The 19,221-nt window shown below is 30.6% G+C and overlaps 1 protein-coding gene across 1 annotated transcript; it reads left to right on the forward strand.

Moving 5' to 3' along the window:
* Positions 1–785: 785 nt before the first annotated feature.
* Positions 786–14,742, forward strand: LOC113398113 (uncharacterized). Its single transcript, XM_026636701.2, has 3 exons — positions 786–1,220; positions 5,954–6,069; positions 14,504–14,742. Exons 1-3 carry the CDS (start codon positions 932–934, stop codon positions 14,684–14,686), a joined length of 588 nt encoding a protein of 195 aa, XP_026492486.1. The 5' UTR covers positions 786–931; the 3' UTR covers positions 14,687–14,742.
* The last annotated feature ends 4,479 nt before the right edge of the window (positions 14,743–19,221 follow it).

Raw genomic sequence — 19,221 nt, forward strand, 5'->3', positions numbered from 1 at the left:
ATACCGGGAAAATAAAGGTTGCAAGGAAATTTATTTTATGCTTACATTAACGTATTATGTACCAGGTACTGGGAATTTAAATGTTGCAAGAGCTCTATTAAAATAGAGCAGTTTTTTATTATTTACCTTTTGATATAATAGAAAGCCAAAAATATCAGATCCTCAGAGTTAAGTATTAACTTAAAGTCATTAGACTTCATTGTAATCATTTTAGTTTATTGTCTTTTTATGTTCTTATGGATATTTATTTTTTGAAAAAAGATTTATGTGTTTATCTATTGTATGATTTTTTTTCTAAATAATCTTGTCGCTTCCAGCGGATCTAGTTCTGAATCTACGAATGTAAAGTTTGTTATAGTTTTATTTGGCCGGATTCAATGTCGTGGTCTTGTGAGGCTATTCTGTAATTATTCGATATATTTTTGTTAAATCACGCCCGGGTGAACGAAACTAATTTTTTTTGGTAGAAGTAGATCTAGTGAAATAAGTACATTTTTATAAGTTTTTTAAAAAAGTTTGTCGTATTTTAATACACATTGAAAGATTAAAGTTATATTACATACTTTATAAATTACATATTTATAAAGTTGAATATAATAAGGAGATCAATGAATTATTTTAAGAAATTAATTCAAGTAATATTAAAATTATTTAATTATGAAAGGAAGGGAAACTATATATCTTATTATATTTAGTTATTCGTATTCGTTTAATTTATTTTCAACAACGATTATAACAATAGCACAAGTGATATCAAATTATCAGAACAAACAGTCTACTATCGAACGATCTCAGAATAACGACATACTTTTTTTATTAATCTCACCGCTTCGCTCGCAACAGATCTTGGTGTTCATTTTTTCGAAAGCTATCACTATAAAAGCGTTTTGTTTCCCTTTCTCACTCAATTCCTGACGATCGTCTAACGAAAATGTATCGAAAAATTATTATAACCTTCGCCCTGTTAGAGGTGGCATTCGCCTCCTTTCTCGATGGCGATTTCAAGCTGCTTGATGGTGTTAAACTTGTAGCCGTACGGGATTCAAACAGCATAGAAGATGGGAGGTCGTTCGGAAACAAGCCGCTTTACAGAATAGCGAAGTTCCTCCAGAACCACGAGTTGCATGTTAAGTTGCCGAATTTAATCGAAAAAGACAAGATCGGTCAGATCTTCTCGGAATCGATGAAAATTATCGACGATTCGAATAAGGAAAATAATGGTAAGTTAAAATAATAATAATAATATTTATGATTTAAATAAAATGTCATAATTTTTAAATATTCATTTATTTAAATCCATTGATGACAAATTATTTTAATATTTTATTGAAATTAAAATACGATAAAATTGTCTAAGTTCGATTTTTTTGTTGTTTATTATTTATTCCGAACTCCTTAATTGGATAAATGAATGAATTGAATGAACACGAAAACTTCCTTACGAAAATTTTGTTACAAATTCAATTCCTGTAATATAATTTATTTTGACAACAACGAGGGTTTTAAGTTACGTCCTATCAAGAAACAATTAATTTCGTAATAAAAAAAAACAATACCATAATTGATTTAATTTACTGTGTCCTGCGAAATTGTATTTTCTTAAGATTCGTATAGAATTTGATTTCTGTAGAATTGTAGAGTCCAATAAAAATAACAAATTATAAAACAACGTAATTACTTAAATATTATATTTTCACATAAAATTGCATGGTCTTTGCCCAGCAATGAGATATTCACTCGTATTATTTGCCGAGAGATCGTACTTCACAAAAAAAGTTCCATTCTCGATGTTTAAAACATTATTGCTAACTTAAATACGCGTTGTGACTTTCGTTTCAAGTAGAATCATTAAATGGTCACTTCTAAGTGTCACTCACGTCATTCAACTAAAACAGACAAAAAAATATCCATTCGTTATAACTTTTACTAACAAAAGTCATTGAAGTCAACAACTGCATAGGGAAGTTAATACCGAAATTATTTGCAATTTGTCGGCATGCGATTGTCTTTACAAGTGAGTTCCTGAACGGTACGTTTCCTTGTCTGTGTTTAACCGACAACAGCGTTAAAAAGTGTGAGGTATTTAATATATATTAAAATTCTTAAAAATATATATTATTTATTTGTTACCTTATATCATTTATTTGTGGTAAGGATTCAGAGCTACTACTAGTTTCAATGAGAAATAAAACTCCTGAAATAATATGGTTCGGTATGTCAGTTCAAAAAGCAATGGTATTCTTCTTATTTTGTCTGTATGAGTTAACCCTTAAGCTTGTCTGTCTTTCTTGAGATATAAAAAAAAAAAGAAAAAACGAAGTCATTAATGTCAATCAAATGTGAAACTACCTCTGGTTATTAATGCGTCAACGAGCGAAAAAAAAAATTCTGTTAATATTTTAAAGTAATTATGTAACAGTTATACATATGTATATTTGCTTAGAGATTCACATTGTTTTTTTTAAATCAAAATCTAATATAAGCACAAGGCGTCTTTGAATTTAAAAAAAAATTATGTAGAGCTATCATTACATTTACATACATATAGCATTACGTCAATATTATTTCAGATATTATTTCTACAATAATATATACATACATATATATATATATATTTTGTAACCAGTCTTCATAAGACCGAATGTTGTACTTCACGCGACTGTTGTAAATCTAACCAATTTTTTTGGCGTGCAATAAGAAATATGTAAATAAACAAATATTAAATAGACACCATTTAAAAAAAATACGAATCAATGTGTTAATTTAAACTTGGAATTCCAATTCAACTGTAACGGCCAAATGGTGATTGTTTCATTCCTAGTAAGTATATGTTACCATCGATAATGTCGTTAGTTTAATCGTAACATTTAGAGTATAAACATTCCTTACACTTGTGATTGCATTTACATAACGTTATTGTAACAATGGAAATCTTTGCTAGCAAAATTATGTCCAAATATTTTTTAAGTCTATAATTTTTTTTACGAATTCAACAATACTTTTTTCAATAAATTTTTAGGACAAGACAAAAAAACGCGGGCCTTTTAATTTGATACGACGCCATACTGTTAACAATTTGAACAATTTAAATAATTGAACATTTTGCTGAGTTCATATTTATATAAAGACGAGAGACAGGAGAGAAGTATTTGCTCTAAAATATAATTAAATTAGCTCTTAAAACAACACACTAAAGTACGGCCGATTTTAATGATCTTTTTGTTATAAAGCGTCCGAATACCCGAGCAACGTTATGCTTAAAAACATATTTCATACGATCTGTCTAGCCAAGTAATCCTCTAGTCATCCTTCACTATGTGAATGCACAGCGTTGAATAGAAATCTGCGATTTGACCATTCGCGTTACAAGATCGTATATGATTCGCATCCTCGTTATATTATTTGTGAATACGTACCTTAGTGTAAGGAACACAACAACTCAATAAAATAATGTAATAATGTAATTCACATAGAATACTACAAGGAAAATATTAAGAGACGATCTTATCGCTAAAACAATTTCTCCTAAACTATCTTAAGGTAAAGAAAAACAAATACTATAAGGATGTACGATACAATTGATATCCTAATTTGTTAAAATAAAATGATTATATCTATATGTCTATTATAGTAAAAATACTTGAGTTGTAAACCAAAATGTAATCTAAGGATTGATAAGATAAATTGGAAGCTAAAAATTTATTCGGCTTTATTTATAAACGTTGCTTTGTATCCGTTTATTTAAAAAATCCTCTCTTTGACATTCGAGAGAAGAAGACAGAATTATTTTAAGCAATACCCGTTGAACTTTGTTTATAAGTATAACCGTTAAGTTACCAACTTGTGTAGTAAAAATAATATATTCTAAAAATAATCGATTTTTGAAATAGAGTAGCATACAGATTTACTTAAAATAAAGAAAAAAGTTCTTAATTAAATTTAAAAGTGATATAATTTTCTTATTTTTATATATATTTTTGTAAAACGCGCAATTTATGAGATATTTACTTAAACATTATTCATAATGGCGGCGAACGTTCGCTCCTTCCCGAGGCGAAATCTTATATGTTTTAAATTTAGGAGCTACCTCCTCACATATTTTAAGGAAAGAGAACACTATTACCTTTTTTTCAAGGAATATTTATAATAACGAATAAGCACGGAATTCTTATAAATTAAAACATATACATACATATATAAATATATATACTCAACGCAATTCATTACTTGATTAGAGAAATATACGCATAAAAACTACTCGAAAAAACACAGCGCGCTTCGCTGTTAGATAAAAATCTACATCATTAGCAAGTAAACAAATATTTATAACCAGAAAAATCTTTCGTTATATCTGTCTATACAAATAAATCACTGGAATAAGCAGCTGTCAATTACTTATAATTCTATGTGCTCACGAACAATAACAACAAACGAGTACGTTCTGGGTGGTAAAGTTTACCCTTCATTACAGAAAAATGTTTAGTTGCTTTGAATACATTTTTAATTTTCGAAACGAAGTTACTTTTTGTCTCACAGTGTTACAGTTAGAGTGAATTGGCAAATATCATCACGAAAGAAAAAAGCGTTATGCTCCCGTCGATCTTCCCTCTCGTTTTTTCCTTTCTCTCTGTCTTTTTCTATTGCATACAATTTTCTATAATATTTTTGATACAATCCTCATAGGATTTTTAATAACAGTTTTGTCATTGACATTGAATTATTCACATGTTATTAATTTTTTTTTCATTGTATCTGTTATTTAATACATTTTAAACAGCAAAAGCAACTTCGTTCTAATCGGGTCTCCCATAACAAGCATGCTTATTTGAGAGATTTATTTCTAATTCTGACTTTTTATACATTAATTATATTTTATTCATAGAGTTTATGCTAGAAAATTAATAGAACTACATACAATCTTATGTCACTGTTATACCGTTGCGTCTTATATTATTGTTTTTAAAAAACATTACAAATACTCGTTTACGTATTAAACAACTGCGAAACTGTTGTGGCTGAGTGTTAGGACATATTGTGATGTGCTGTTTATTTCCCTTAATAAATTTCAAAAATATCAAAGGGGTCAATAATATGCTTAAGTAATATCTTCTTTTTGAAATTTGTCTACATGTACGTTTTCTAGAATAAGTTATCTATACTATGCAATTCAAATAGGAAGAGAAACAACCGAACGAAGTTTGTTTGATATTGTTACGTAATTTTAACCAATTGGGGCTTCTCTAAAGAAACTACGAAACATTACGATTTCTTTTTTTTTTAATTATTTAGTCTTATAATATTATAGCTAAAAAAAAAATAACCGAAAAGTATGTATATAAAGAAACCAAAACTGTTTTAATCAGGCAAAGATATAATAGATAATTTTATATTACTAAATAAAATATTTTGATACAAAATTAATCACAAAAAAAAATGACAATATTTTTGTTGCAAAGGCTGTTTTTCAATTTTTATTTGAACCACATTATAAGATTATGGAGATAAATGCTCTTTGAAGATAAATGCTAGAACGGATTCCCATTGAACGTCACAGGCTGAGAAATCTAGGATAATCCAAATTGTCCACTTTAGATTACCGTAGGTGTCTGCCATCCCATTGTAAGATTAACTATCTTAGTTTCACAAGATATGCCTTTTAAGAGTAACTTCCTTGAATCCAAAAAAAGTACATTTTAACCAAATTCAAATTAGAACACGTATACTTATAACTTACTTGAAATGAAATGCTTTCAATAGTGATTTCGAATTTTAACGTAACAATAACGTAAATAATTTTATATTGAATAAATACGATTCAATGTAAATGTTTTTTTTATTTTTATCTCACTGATACAAGGTTTGAAGGATATATCGTATATCGCTTCGGCTTATTCTCACCAGAACCATCTAAGACCTGAACACCCTATTTAAGAAACTTATCTTGTGTTTTCAGCAACCGGACGAGGTAAGGGCGATGGTGGGGCTAGTTCCTTGGCATTACTAGGCCTCATGTTCGCGAAAACTATTGGTGCTGCTGGTATAGGAGGTCTCGGTCTATTGACTATGAAGGTAATCCCTTATTCTTAAAATTCCTTACCTACTTCCATGACTTCCGAGATGCAAGTAGTTTGTGATACTTAAATAGTCGTGGAGCTATTCTATAAGAAAAAAACACGAATAGCAACGTGTTTATACTTAGACGAAGATGAAGGATGACGGTCCTCATTATGTAAAAGATTATTTTTATTGACTAGAGAAAGATGGCCGCTATAAGCATGCTACAAGTATAAAATATTTAACAATAACAATATACCAAATTCTTACGTAGGTATATAAATTAAGAGCAAAGCAATGTGTGGCAAGATCTGTATGTGGTATGTTAATTATAATAGCTGTACCATTTAAGTCGAATTTACATATAACGTGCACAAATGGGAGCATCCGCCACACACACACACACGCATGCTTACGAACAAACGTACCGTACATTCGCTTACACTATATTTAAAAATAATAATATAATTAAGGAATATCTTGTTATTAAACTTGCTGGGAAAAGGCCTTTTGAGGAGAAGGTTGGACATGTTATAATTCTTGTCAAAAATAAAAATGTACATACAAATACAAATACTGATCCAAGTCAATTGAATTCTCACAAAAGGAAGATTTATGCTAGTTTTGTTGTCAACTCGATAGATATCAAACACTTAAGTGACATTAGTTGTTATAATTACATTAAGTTATAGGAACAAAATAATTTAGAGTTTCAACTGTGGAACCAGCTGTCGCCGGTATAGCTATGCAAATTGGTTTGACGTGGTAACCTCTAAGAAAAGAGTTACACATTTGACATTAACAGCCTGGAAATTTCTCACTGCTGGGCTAAGGCCTCCTTTCATTTGAGGAGAAGGTTATGGAGCATATTCCGCCACGCTGCTCCAATGCTGGCTACAAATCTGGTACAATTTTATCCGATACATGCAGGTTTCCTCACATAAAAATTTTATGTCATTCTTTGATGGCAAAGCATGGAATGAAACAAACGAATTAATTTTAAAGTCCGGGTTTGAACCCACGATTACAATATATTATATATACAATACACAATGTCCTAATTGAATGGCTAAATGACAAGGCTATTCTCTAGATTCTAAAACGCTGATCAAAATACAATTCACTAATGTGACATTAATCTGCATGGTTATTGGTCGGTGGCAAACGATGACGTAACGACCGACCAATGAGGTTGAAGCTGAATTAGTATACCGAAATTTGACCAACCTATTAGAAACTTGAAAGATTAAGGCTTCAAATTTGGATCGAAAACTTAAGCCATTCAACTCTGATTTATTTTCGTGCATCAAGACAAATATATCAAAGAAAATTATTTATTGTACACCAAAAGAGTAAAGATAAATTCTATTAAATAATAATATTTTTTTAACGGTCTGTTTTCGACGCCAGAATTTATATTACCTAATAGGTATTTAAGAAGTTATCGTTTTACAATATGATTATTTACGCTTCAATTAATCCATAATAATATAATGATTCAATATGTCATATATTTATATGTTTACATAGAAAATGTATACACATATATTTAAGTTAGTATTTATAGATTTGTATCATCTTTCGCTTACTTGTAATCTGTGCGAGTGATTTCGTTTATAGGGACGGAAGTATGTAACAGGAATGCATGAAAACGCGCGGTATTTGATTTGACCAATGAGCGCGCGCGGTGTAACTTTTGACATCTCACCTTATTATTATTATTTGACGGCCGTCACATAGAAACCACTTCTGAGAGGACATAGTTTTTTTAAATTTTTTTTAATAATAGGTGAGATGTCAAATTCGATAGGGTTGTTGTAGCCTGAGTGAACTCACAACTATAGCCACTCGGACTATATCATATATGAAGACTTATTTTAAATATTGTCAATAAACAAGCTGTAAAATCGAATTAGGACAACCGTGTCCTGTAATTATATGTATACAGTTTTGTATCATAAATAAATAAATAGATGTCAAATGTTACACATCGTACGCGACTACTCGATCGTGTTTTTATCAACATTTATCGTTGAAAAGACCTATAAAAAAATATCCTAACGTGTTTTAAAGTACAGTCAACATAACACATGTGTCTTTCAGAATCAGTCTTTCAAAATATATTATTTTGTTTTAATCAGTGTAAATTAATTACTAATGTATGTAATCTTATAAGGAAATCCACGTATTTCACAGATACTGTACAAATGTATTATTTTGTAATCAATATATACAATTTTCTTTTATAACCAATAATTGGTTGTCGATATAATTGGAAAAAGTGAATACTTCACTGTTTGTTCAGAAGCCGTGACGACGACATTGGAAATTATTTCAACGTTTGTAAAGAGAGTTTCTGATTTTATTAACTAAGAACAGCGACATTGGAAGTAGCTTCAAAATTATTAATTTAACTAAGAGCATCGTGTAATATATAATATATTAATTACCGGCTTGCTTTTAGAGTTGTAGCCGCCATTCCACGCGGTCATTTGTATATTAATTATTTTTATTTGTATATATTCAAAGCCTTGGTGGTTATTATTCTTAATACATACAACTCTAGAATATAATAATTAAAAATAACTTTAGCAATTTAAGCCACTATAAATTTCGAATGTGTTTACGTCCAATAATAAAAAAAATATATAATTATATATTTACAAATAGGTACTAAAAATATTTCCTAATTTCGCCCAAGATGGCTAATTTTCAATACTAAAAAATTACGAGAAATAATATTATAGAATACGAAAAAAACCAATGAGTTAATGAACTAGAAAATCGTGGCAATATTATATTATAAAGAACTTATAATATGATAGAGAATGAAAATTTAAAATCTGGTCAAGTTATTTTTAAATATAGAACACAGATTATAAATCCTTTTTTTTTTTTTAAATCGGTTGAGACCTTTTTATCTCGACTTCGCATATATTTTAAGCAATCTCAGTGATCTCGTGACAACCGTTCCTTGTACAGAGACGGCTCCCACCCAGCGGGAATAAACCGTATGTCACGACCCACGCGATACATTTCAATCTCCCTGAAACGGAAGAGGTTTTTGTAATTCAACATATTATAATATCATCAGCTTTATTTCGAGTTATTTTAAGTTACCACGGAAACCGCTTCAGCATTGATTGAAAATATTTCATCCATATAGAGGAAAATAAGTTTTAATTAATAATAATAATAATAATAACCGGAAATAATATGTCTTAGACATATTATTTCCGGTTGTTCTCGTCTTGCTAACGGAGAGTATTTGCACAGACATAATCAAGTGGCCAAGATTATCCATCAACAACTTGCACTTCGATACGGTCTTGTGGTATCAGAGGGCACATAGTACAGGTATGTGCCGGACCCAGTTCTCGAGAATGGTCGTATCACACTGTACTGGGACCGATCTATAATCACTGACAGGACTGTTGTCGCCAACAAGCCTGATATAGTGGTGATAGATCGGTCAGAGCGCCGCACGATAATTGTTGACGTCACCATCCCTCATGACGAGAATCTCGTGAAGGCTGAGAAGGATAAGCAAATAAAATATCTTGACTTAGCTCACGAGGTTGTCGACATGTGGGATGTGGATACAGCAGTTATTGTGCCGATAGTCGTTTCAGCGAATGGCCTAATGGCCAAGAGCCTCGATCAACACCTCAAGAGGCTCTCGTTAGGCAGCTGGGTCAAGAGCCTGATGCAGAAGGCAGTACTCCTCGGCACGGCGCGTATTGTGAGGAAGTTCCTCTCTCTGGGGCCCTGACCACCGGTGGCTTGGACCTTGTTCCCGCCACTGGTTGGCCTCTGTATTTTATATTTTTAAATATATTTTATATATTTTGTATTTTATATTTAAAAATCTATTATGCATGAGTAAGAATAAATAAAAAAATAATAATGTTAGAATGAAATAAAAACATGTTACGAAGCCTCATCGCTAAAGAACGATATCTACCAGGCAATCATAGAGTAAAGGAAAGTGTATATAATGTTGTAAATACATACATAAATAAAATTAGTAATTCTACTTTCCAATACATATACAGGGTTATTGGTAATTCGACGTATTCCCGTTAGGAGGTGATAGGGGTGATTATTTGCGATAATTTTAACCCCCATATGCATGATGCAAAAGTGAACCATTTTTGAGTTATCACGTTTTTTAGATTTTTTAAAAATAAGTCAAAATTGCAACTTCAAAAATTTATTAAAAAAAAAGTATGAATTAAAGTCTATTTTTTTCGTCTGATTTATAAAAACGATTAAACACTGGATATTTTTCAATATTTAAACAATAATTATCAGTCCAAATTTAAAAATGCGAGACAGAAAACGATATTATTTCAATATATTTTTTATTTTTTTCCCTCACATATGCCTGAAAAACAAAAAAAAACATTATGAAACTTGTTCTGCAGATTATTTTAAAAACATAATCGTTTACTTAGATTTTCGAAAATGTATAAAAACTAGGAATTTATTTCCAAAGCAACCGAAATAAAATGATCAGAAAGGACGCTGGTGGAAATTCGTATTCGAACATAACCGAATTCGTACTAAAGGTCGCTCTTTAAAATTGATTTAAAATAATAACCAATGTAAAAAAACTTACTTATTTACTTAACTTACTTACTTAATACAAATTTAAAATAAAATTTAGATATATAAACAGTTCAGTAGCTAAGTTACCATTAAGATATTTTGTATTATCATTTGTATACGATACACGGATCAAAATGGCGTCTCCATAGTCGGCTGTCAACATTTAAAGAGATACAATTTGAATTCTTATAGAATCAGCATAAAATAAATTATTTCAACGTACTGATTTTTTTTGCACTGTGACATCGAATTTGTATTTCTTATCGCTATTCAATATAAGTAGTCGCTAATTTGAGGGTAGATTTTTAGAGCAGGTTATAGTCGAATTGAACTATGAAGCATCCTTCTTTTTAGTCAGAATAAGATATATAAAAATGGAAATTAATTGTGCTCGTCCAATTGATGAAAAATGCTTAAGTAATGTTAATACTCAAGTAAGTGAAATGTAATTTCAGTTTTAATGTATTAACTGCAGCTAAAAAAAAAACTGCGAATGCGCCGATATAGATTAGGTTAGTTTTTTAATTTTTTATTTGTTTATTATATTATTAAAAAAAATAACCAAACCCAACTTATATTGATGCATTTATTTTTAATGTGTCCCGTTACATAAGTACCGTAATTAATTTTTTTGAGTTATAAGTCTTAACCATAGAATCGCACTGGTCAAATGTACCTAATTGATTTTTGTGGTGAAACCGAATCATTGCTTGTTTTGTTTACGTCATAAAATCTTATCCGAACGCCAGACCGAAATAAAACTAAGGGCGATGTCTGGAGTTGTTTTATTACTGATTAATTTTCTTTTTGGGGTTTATGTACTTTCGTCTCAGGTGAAATAACAATGAAGATTACGATTACAATGATAGTAGTACTTTGAGAGTAAAAAACATATTTCATTCAAGTTCTTACAAGCAGTTTTTTTATGGATTAATTAAAATTAAAATACCGTAGATTACTTGGTAGGTATACCGCACTCATCAGCTGATGTTCTACTGCCAAACAGTAAAACTCATAGTTGAAGTGTGAGTGAGCCAGACATCTTATTTTTCAAGGGTGGTGCCACATTAGCGATCTAAGGAATAGTTAATATTTCTTACAGCGCCAATGTCTATGGGTAGTGGTGACCACTTACCATCAAGTGGCCTATTTACCCGTCGACCTAAAAAAAGTTTTCTTGATTGGGATAGTCAATTAAACCCATTAATTACAATGGGTTTTTTAGTTTTATTCTGAGTTGAATTATTTATCAAACTCAATGCGAGAGGTTAATTTTTATTCCGAGTTACAAAATTCGTTATAAAACAATTTTTATGTTTGAAAATCTTAATTGAATATTTTTATTCTTATTAATACTTACAACTGTAAAAAAATTTGTTGAAAATTAACTTCTATGTAACAAAAATTATTTAAGTAGATGCTCGTTTTGAAAATCGAATCAATAAGTGTTTTCTAATTATTCTCATCAAAATCGATTTATTTACTATAAGTTATTTCGATAAGATATTCGATTCGAATCGATTTTTCAATTCTGATATTTCATCATTGCATTGGTATCAAAATGTTTTGAGAACAAATAAAGAAATCATTATTTTTTTAATTTGCTAATTTTAATTATCCAACACTGTACGAGTGATGCTTGTCAGATAAAATAAAACAACAAGTTGTTTATTGTTTCTCAAGAAATAAGTGACGAATTATAATTACTTTTTATACTTCGTTAAATTTTCGACGAAGTATAAAAAATGTTTTAGCACGGTTGCTGAAATAAAACTTAGAGCCGTCAAGCGTTCCTTTATGAGCGCTTGACTTGATTGATTGCTAATAACGTTAGCGTCTATAATTATTTTTAATCTGTGCACGATAATAACTGAATTTATAGTAAGAGATACATATCAAAAATAGTTCATTGTAAATAAATGTTACAAATTGAAATTAGAACACTGTGTTCGAAAACATTTTTTTTTTCTTTAATATTCCGTCTTAACAGTCATATTTTTGTGCCTTTAGTGAACATTAATTTGAATTTGTAGTTGTTATTTTCGTGTCCCTATATTTTTTATTACTGGCCAGCATCACACTATTAGAATACTTTTTTTAAGTCGGAATTTGATACTCATATTCAATGTATTGCGAAAACGTTTGATTAAAGTTTTTTTTTTTATATATCACAAGCTTCTACAGTGGACCCCCGGTAATCCGACAAACGTTCAATGTAAGATTCTATATGTTATACTCTAAAGTATAAAGAAGTGATAGATATCACATGTAGTCAAATTCAAACTAAGCAATCAGAACCAAAACAAAAAACGCGTCGAGCACAATAGTGGTGCCCAGGTTGTAACCTGCTCTGATAAGCTAAGATCATCAAAAAAATATAAACGTGTCGGATAACAGGGGGCGCCGGATTAGCCATGGACCGGATTAACGGAAGTCCACTGTATTTGAATCATTAACTATATTGAATAAAAATATCGTGCTAGATTTTATTGATATAAGCCTCAAAAGAGTTTAAAAAAATTAATTTCGATCGTTTTTGTAGAGATGTAAAATGTACATATTTATATCGATTTCTTTTATATAGTATATCTAGAGCAAATCGATTTTAATTCAATCGTATCGGCAAACATACACTCCTAATACTTACTCTCGCAATCCGATGGGACAGTAACGCAAACTGGGAGAGATCCGGACCACTTACCAATGCCTGTGAATATCTCTACGAAATTCCAAACTTCGGTGTACAGGGATTCCCAGGGATTTTACTTCTGTCAGTTGGAGTACAAGATAATACAGTTACAGTCAGTACCGTCGTACATACGTCAGTATCTACTTGTGGGACAATTCTCATCCCATGATATGAATTTTTTATATATATTTTAACACTAGCTGAACCTGCGGTTTTACCCGCGCTAAATTTATAAAACTTTTTTACCTATCGCATTTATACCAGTTTACCCCCTCGAAGGGTGAATCAAAAAAAGCCATGTCCTTCCCCGGGACTCACACACAACTATATCCTCACAAAATTTCATCTAAATCGGTACAGCGGTTTTAGCGCGAAAAGGTAACAGATAGAGTTACTTTCGAATTTATAATATTAGTATAGATATACAATATATCTGTCTCTCTCTGTCATAATTTTCTTATATTGTCATTGTTTGTAAATATTGTTAGTTATTTTTTTTTTTACTTCATTTATTTTTTTTTGCTAATTGTTTAAATGTTAAATAATTAATAAGCGTGTTATATTGCTGTCTGTAGTATTTATTAAATAGAGTATTGTTAAAAAAATTGTTATTGGAGGCTAACGTAACTATTAATGCTGTATATACCTATTAAGTGTTTGAAATTGTATCTGTCATTTTATCGTATTATTGTTTTAAGTGCTATATTTCAAATACTGTGGTGTATCGATTAAATAAATAAAATAAATAAATAATTGATTTCACATAAGAAAAAAGATGACAAGAACATTTATAAGTGAAACTTTTGACACAGAATTGTTATACAATAAATAGAGAGGAATTTATAATATGCGTAATATGAATATAAGTTAAACATAACTAAAACGATTCTGTGAGAATTCACTTTGTATCTCACTCGAATTTTTGACATCCGACTTACGGTGGTACGTCATTTTGTTACGTAACGATTACAGTCAATTTCGTATGTCACATTCTGACAATTCAAGATCGTGTTCTGCGATGAGTTTCGAGTTTATTCTTACAGAATACCTCTACTGCTCAAAGAAAATACAAAACTATAAATTTTAAGTAACGGAATTAAAAGTAAAAAATAAATAAATTACGAAACATAATGAGATTTTTTTTATCAGGCATTAGCGGTATCAGCTCTCGCTTTGATGCTGTCAGCGATCGTTGGAATCAAGAAGCTTACCTCACATGATGACCACGACGATCATCAGGTCATATATGCTGGTCATCACGGTCACCACAGACGACGGCGAGACATCAACACCCCACTACCGTACCAGGGCTGGACGGAATACCAGAATTAGATTTTATTAACTTATTTATTTAATTTATTGTAAATAAATATTTATTTTCAACATTATCTCGTGTATTTTTTAACCCTCCTTGCAAAATGGGGGAGTATGAAACGAACTTTTTTTACAATTTTTGTTAAGATTAACTTTTATGTGCGAAATATTAATTTTATTTTTCCAAAATAAGAGTCGACTAGTGAAAATCATATCAAAACCAGTCTAGTCGTTTTCGAGATTATCCGGAACAAACAGACAGACATTTTTTTTTAAATTGTTCCTTTACTAGAAATACGTATACTCGTATAAAAATCTGTTACATTGACATTAACAAAAGACACTTAAATTGTATTAATTTGTATAAATAATTTGATTTAAAATATATCTCTGATTGGTTTCGAAGCTTATCTATCGATCAATAAAGCTTTTGACAAAAGATCGAAGTCGAATACAACGGTGTGTTTTTCGCCTTTGATAAATTATTTATGTTTTATCCTAGTAGACTAACTCCGTTGAAGTTAAAAACTTGAATGAGCTAAACGTCGTTTGACTCTAAGTTAAACAAAGGCAGACAAGTCGCTTGAATGCAATTCATTTAAAATAGATCGTATTGGGTTCGTTTGGACAAGACGACCCTTTTTATATCTTTATTACTTTTTACCATTAATCAATGGAAACTAATCTCCTGATTAGGAAACATTACAGATCAAGTACGTGCGCAAAAATCACTTTTCTTAGTGGTAAGGCTTTGTTCAAACTCGTCTGGGTAGTCAGCTCAGTTTTGTTGTGTTCCGGTTTGAAGGGTGAGTGAGCCAGTGTAACTACAGGCGCAGGGGGCATAACATCTTAGTTCCCAAGGTTGATGGCGCATTGGCGATGCAAGGAGTAGTTAATAATTCTTACAGCGCCATTGTCTGAGGGCGATGGTGACCACTTACCACTTACTTACATCACGCGGCCCATTTGCTCGCCGCCAACCTATATTATAAAATAAAAAAACTCGATATTCCCTAACTCTCATAAGTCGATCGACGACGACGATCGACGATGAATATGAAATGTCCGGAAAGAGGCGCAGGTGCAGGATCAACGACCTCGTGCTGTAAACATCTCTACTTTAGTCCGCTGAAAAAAAAAACCGTATTTTTTTAATGATCAGACTTATCTCAAAAGCTAGGCCTTTGAAATGAAACTGTTTTGTCAAAAAATATTGTAAATAATTAAAAACATACTGCTTGCTATGTGCTATGGAATTTGATTCAATGTTTCAATGTGTGAATATTAATTAAAATAACTTTAGTTTGAAATATAAATGATGTATTGTACGATTCGAAACTACAACACAGGCAGATAAGAGCCACTAAAGTAATAATTAAAGTAATAATAATACTAAAGTAATAATTGAATTGATCAGTCAACCAATTACGTTCAAGATTATATTATTTAGAAAATACTTCTCTCCTGTCAAACAGAAGTACTAAGTATTTTTCAATTCCAGTTGCAAGGCTGATTGAACCAACGTAACTGTAGATACAAGGGACATAACAGCTTAATTCAATTTTTTTTATTTATTAGAATTTTCTATTTTTTTTTTTTATTTTATTGAATTTATTTTGTTATACTTTATTAATGTGATAAATTATATAACTGCATTTGTTTATTATAATATAATATTTATTGCTTATTTTTGAAATTAGGTTTAGTAAATCTTTAGTATTTTAGTATAATAGAATTATATAAATAAAATAAATATACATATGTACTGTACAGTAAAATGCATGTTGTGTTCGTCTTAAAGAATCGCATACTTTATATTAAGTATAAATATGTTTTTATGTATAAAATGTGTAAATGTGGTGACTGCTGACCGTCTTTAATAAATAAATAAATTCAGATCAGTATTTCTAACAATCCTTATGTCTTTGGCAGTGGTGACCACTTAAAATGATCATAATAGAGAACCGTCTTACCATTTCGAATAGCCTAATGTTACATGACAATGAAGAATCTATAATTTTAAACAAATTATATTTTGTACAATTTTAAAATGTTATAGTGAATGTAGATTATTATCTTCGTGTAACTTCTGAATTTCAATAATTCTTAAATGCACTTATGTATATACCATTCAAATGTAACTAGGAAAATAGATAAACAAACCTTAGATTTACGTATTTCATGTGATTTGCTAATAACACAGCTATATTGTGCACTACTAAAAGTTTATGATTAATACATCTTTATTTATAATACAACACTATTGCACTTAGCTACTTATTTCCACTTTAATTATACTTCCAAAATTCCGATACCAGTTCCGTCAACGTTCAAAACGCCATTTTTGTCGCAAATCCATAGTGAATATCATAGATTAATCAAGCTATCGGACCAATGATATCACGTCAATTTGCTGTCAATGTTGTTTTAATTGGCTTTTTTCCTGTTATGGTTGTAATAGAGTATAAAGCAATTGTCTCGAGATTATTAAGCCGTTATCTGTGTATCACACCGTATTTAAAATTATCTCTCCCCTCAGACGAAACACAACAATATTATAAGTATTGGTAAGTGGGTACAATGGTACATCCCCAGGCGTCCTTGGACAAAGCCCTACCTAAGTTGATAGTTTAACCAAAATTTAACCATTTGTCATCAGCATTAGCTCGTTCGAATTTTAAAATTAATTAGAAATAATTATTTAAAGCGACTTTCATCGGTTGAAACATTTTCATAGATGAATAGTTCTTGAAAATCCATATGCTATGCTAGAATTTCGTTATTGTGCAATTTACGAAAGTACGACTTAGTTATTTGAGCGATCATCGAGATGTACGTATTTTAATGAATACATACATCGATTTCTTTTACATTTTTATTCGATTAAAATAACTGTCTATGCGATTAAGAATTACTTTTTATTTATATTAAATTATTGGTCGCCAGTAGCCATAGACATTGGCGTCGTAAAAAATGTAAACCATTCCTTATATCGCCAATACGCCACCAACTTTAGGAACTAAGATGTTACTGTCATCCTTTTACACGGAACACAACATTACTAAAGTCAGCTGTTTTGCAGTAGGATATAAGATGAGTAGACGTTACCTAACTAGACGGGCTTGCACAAAGTTCTACCGCATTGTAAAGAAAGTATGTAAAGAAAGTAGATAAATGTATATGTATATATATATATATATATATATATATATATATATATATATATATATATATATATATATATATATATATATATGTACAGTAAGACTAACACACTCGTCACCCAAGAGTCATAGCGTGATGTTATAATTAATCTATAACCTTTCTTAATAACTAGCTATCTAACGAAATTTTCTTTTCTTTTGATTTCTCCAAATCGTACTAAAAATGCTTGAAATATTTTCCTAATATTCCCGATTTCTTTTGTTCTGTTCGAGTTGAAGAGTTAGCGTATCCCTTGATCCGAGTTTTATAGGTAAACGATCATGAATATTTCTTCAGAAATGTCGCTTTATAAACTATCGTCGGAAAAGCTGAATATTTTTCCATAATATTACGTTAACGCAAAAATAAAAGTTTTCGTTTAATTTTACACTAGGAGCATTTATAGATTTGTCCCGATGGTGGTATTATGCTTAGAAGGGGCTAGTTTAAAAGAAACATATTGGCATTTAAATATATATATACCACCTACTCATCAGATATTCTACCGCCAAATAACAGTACTCAGTATTATTGTGAGTGAGCCAATGTTACTACAGACAGGGACCTAACATTAGGGGCCAAGGTTAGTGGTGCATTGGCGATGTAAGAAATGGTTAATATTTCTTACAGCGCAGGGCACAGGGCAGTGGTTACCATCAGGTGGCCCAAATACTCTTCCGCCAACCTTAGCCAAAAAAAAACCTAATTTATTAATATTAGGTACAATCAAATATTATATTCGTATATTAGGTACGGTTTCCTACAAGCTGCACTGAAACCGCCTCAACTGGAGGTTTATTTCCAGCTGTGGGCATCAAATAGGCTGTTAAAATCAAGTAACAATTTCTGGAGAACCCATGACCATATAACCAACAAAAACGTGCTGAACAATAAAATAACAAATGAAATTGAAACAAATCCTATCATACAATGTTTTGTAAACATTGAATAGTTTTTATTTTTTATTTTAAACATCAAAATCGATACGTGTATCAGTAGATCGACTCATTATTTTATTTCAAGAGTCCTTGGAATCAGAGTAGAGCTGATTTATTAGGTAATAATATTATTAAAAAAAATGTTTTTAAAGGTGCATATAATTTAAAGGAAAAAAAATTGGCAAGAATAATATCTGAGGCTAATATCGAATAAGACTTGAAGGAGTTAAAGTTGGTTGAACCTGTCTAGATGCAGAAGGTAAAAAAAACGGAAGGTTTTCCGCACCATTTTTTTTTTCTACGGAGATGAAATGCCAATGCATTTGCATGCATAACTTCCCCAAGTCCTCCACTGTATGTTGGGCATCAGGGGCCAACGACGCCCCGCAGCAGATCAGAAGGCTGGCTCCG

This window comes from Vanessa tameamea, chromosome 24 (genome assembly GCF_037043105.1).
Source record: "Vanessa tameamea isolate UH-Manoa-2023 chromosome 24, ilVanTame1 primary haplotype, whole genome shotgun sequence".
Taxonomy (NCBI): domain Eukaryota; kingdom Metazoa; phylum Arthropoda; class Insecta; order Lepidoptera; family Nymphalidae; genus Vanessa; species Vanessa tameamea.